The 2,476-nt window shown below is 53.7% G+C and overlaps 1 protein-coding gene across 1 annotated transcript; it reads left to right on the top strand.

Moving 5' to 3' along the window:
- Positions 1–216: 216 nt before the first annotated feature.
- LOC127324094 (uncharacterized) lies at positions 217–1,145 on the top strand. The gene has a single exon (XM_051352163.2). It carries the CDS (start codon positions 436–438, stop codon positions 796–798), a length of 363 nt encoding a protein of 120 aa, XP_051208123.1. The 5' UTR covers positions 217–435; the 3' UTR covers positions 799–1,145.
- The last annotated feature ends 1,331 nt before the right edge of the window (positions 1,146–2,476 follow it).

The raw sequence follows: 2,476 nt of genomic DNA, 5'->3' as shown, positions 1-2,476 counted from the left end.
TTCTCTATAATTGTCCATGTCCTTACATTTCCTTAAAGTTTTTGATAAAGAAGGTTTCCATTTTTTTGGGGCGACATGGTAACCTTTTTCCATAACTTGCTCTTTGGCTCTGTCTAGAAAATCAGTTGGGAAGTCGAGGTCCGCAGATACATTGACTTGTGCTCTCGCCCGTTTCTGTTTTCCAGCTCCTCATGCACCTCACGCCATTGCCTTTAAAGCCAACCGCGCCCTTCTAAAATTTCCCCCCTCCGTCGCGTCCCCCTCAACTCAAGTCCCCTGTCACACACCGCTTCCTCCGGCCGGCCCTCGCCGCGTACGCCCTCTCCGAGCTAGCAGCATTCCGCCGTCCTCCCCCGACCATCCAAGAACCACCGGAGCAAGAAGAGACCGGCGGGCCAGCCAATCGCGAGCGTGTGCGGCGGCGCAGCCTCAGCCATGGGCCGTTCTTGGCCTTGGACCATCGGCCTCCTCTTCTTGGCGTCCCTGCTCCTCCTCTCCTCCACCCTGCCACCGCCTCCGCCGCCGGGCCGCGGGAGCACGACGACCGCCGACGAGGCGATCCTCGCCCGCGTGTGCGACCCGCGCGGCCCTCGCCCGGCCTGGTGCGACGAGCTGCACCTCAGGCGGCGCTTCCTCAGAGGAGTCGCGCGCCACCGCCACGGCCACCACCACCACCAGCACCACCACGTGCCGGTGCCGCAGCCCCCGCCCGGCCGCGACGACGGGGACGAGATCGACCCGCGCTACGGCGTCTCCAAGCGGCGCGTCCCCACGGGCCCCAACCCGCTGCACAACTGAGGCGGACGACGGCAGCGGCGCTCGGCGTGGTCAGTTCTTGCTTTCTTGGACCGATCATCGGCGGCCGGGATCTCGAGCGAGTCGGGCGTGCACGGGGCTCAATCGATCGCCCTCTCTTGTTCCTGCTTTCCGACGGTACACCCCTGGATTGCCCGATCGGAAAGGACTTACAATGGAGGATCGATCGATGGCTGTCGCCCACATCGACCTCTGCGTGCCAGTAACATAGATAGCATGTGTGCGTATGTATATTTCGCCATTTTCTTGGTTCTTCAATGTCAGTTTTGCTACTAGTCTTGTATACCATATTTCGCCATATCTTGGCGTTCTTGTAGCTTAATTTCTCAGCTCGAATCGTCCAATGCAAAGAAAACTCGCAAGATTTTGTGTTGCCGCCGTGACGTCTGAAAAATTGCCACTTCCAGTCTGTTGCCCTTCTGTTCTGTGGATGACGATCCGGCCATGTTTTTCTTGTTTTTCCACTGTATCTACAAGATAAAATGAGGTCATGCGTGCCAGCGTTTGCCGTGGACGGCGTCGTCGGCGATCGGCGGGAGCGCCGCTGGGGTTTAATGCGCTCTGCCTCACCGTGTGACGGCGAGACGAGGTCGTGCAAATTAATGGCGCTCCACCGTCGGGATCGCACTTGGTAGTATATTAACGTCGTGGTTATTACAGTGGGGCACTCCGATGAGGAGAAATCGCTGCTGGTCGGTGTGTTACTTCTGAGTTAGTTCTGAATTCTGACCGTGGCAACGAACTTAACTGTCTGCCTGGTCGACAGGGGTGCTGTCAGGTCTCTGACTTTGTGAGTAGGCAAGTACAGTGAGCCAGTGACCTCGTGCAATGGTGCTATGCTTCCGTTACAGTGTTTGCCATAACATCATCGCCAGGGACCAAGAATTCACCATCTCCCTTGTCTTTCTTCAGTCGAGCGTTCATCTAGCAGTAGTTCTTGATTCGTAGCAGGTAAAAAAAAGTTCTTGATTTGGAATGGGATAAAAAAAAATCCGTGTTCCTGCGTATAGCAAAATGATCTCCATGGAACTATTAAGTTACAAAGTTAAGTTTACACGAGAGTGCTTCAAGAAACGGATGCTTGGAGTAGCTGGGTGGTAGGGCAGCAAGACTATGTGAGTTCATATGATGAGGTACTCCAAGGACTGTGTTGGTTAATGAGGTAACTGTCTGCCGCGTGAAGATGATAATGCAGCGCTCGTGTACTTGGGCGTGTGACGGCTCATGGAGGCAGTCCTCGTGCATTTACTCAGCAAAACGGGATCATGGATCGGGCCAAGTAGTAACTCCACGGCCGCCGTTCATATCATTCCGATCGTGTGCCCTCTAGCTAGATTCTGCAAAAGTAATCACAGCCGTGCCCCTTGTCTGCTGTAGGATAATCAAGTTTCTTCGTGGAAACATATGGAAACCAAATGATACGGGGGTTGGGTGTTCATGACCTTGCGGTTAAAAACTCAGCCTTACTAGGTAAATGGCATTTCAAGCTACTTACTGAGGATGGAGTATGGCAGACCTTACTTAAGCAAAAGTATATTTGTGAGAAAGCGATATCCTAAATCCCTTGGAAATCGGGAGACGCGCACTTCTGGATCGGCCTAAGAAGAAATTTTTCTACGAATATGGTACCTTTTCCATTAAGGATGGATCGCATATACGG

This window comes from Lolium perenne, chromosome 1 (assembly GCF_019359855.2).
Source record: "Lolium perenne isolate Kyuss_39 chromosome 1, Kyuss_2.0, whole genome shotgun sequence".
NCBI lineage: Eukaryota > Viridiplantae > Streptophyta > Magnoliopsida > Poales > Poaceae > Lolium > Lolium perenne.
The sequence above is the reverse complement of the archived record's forward strand: the minus strand, read 5'-3'. Positions and strand labels throughout refer to the sequence as shown.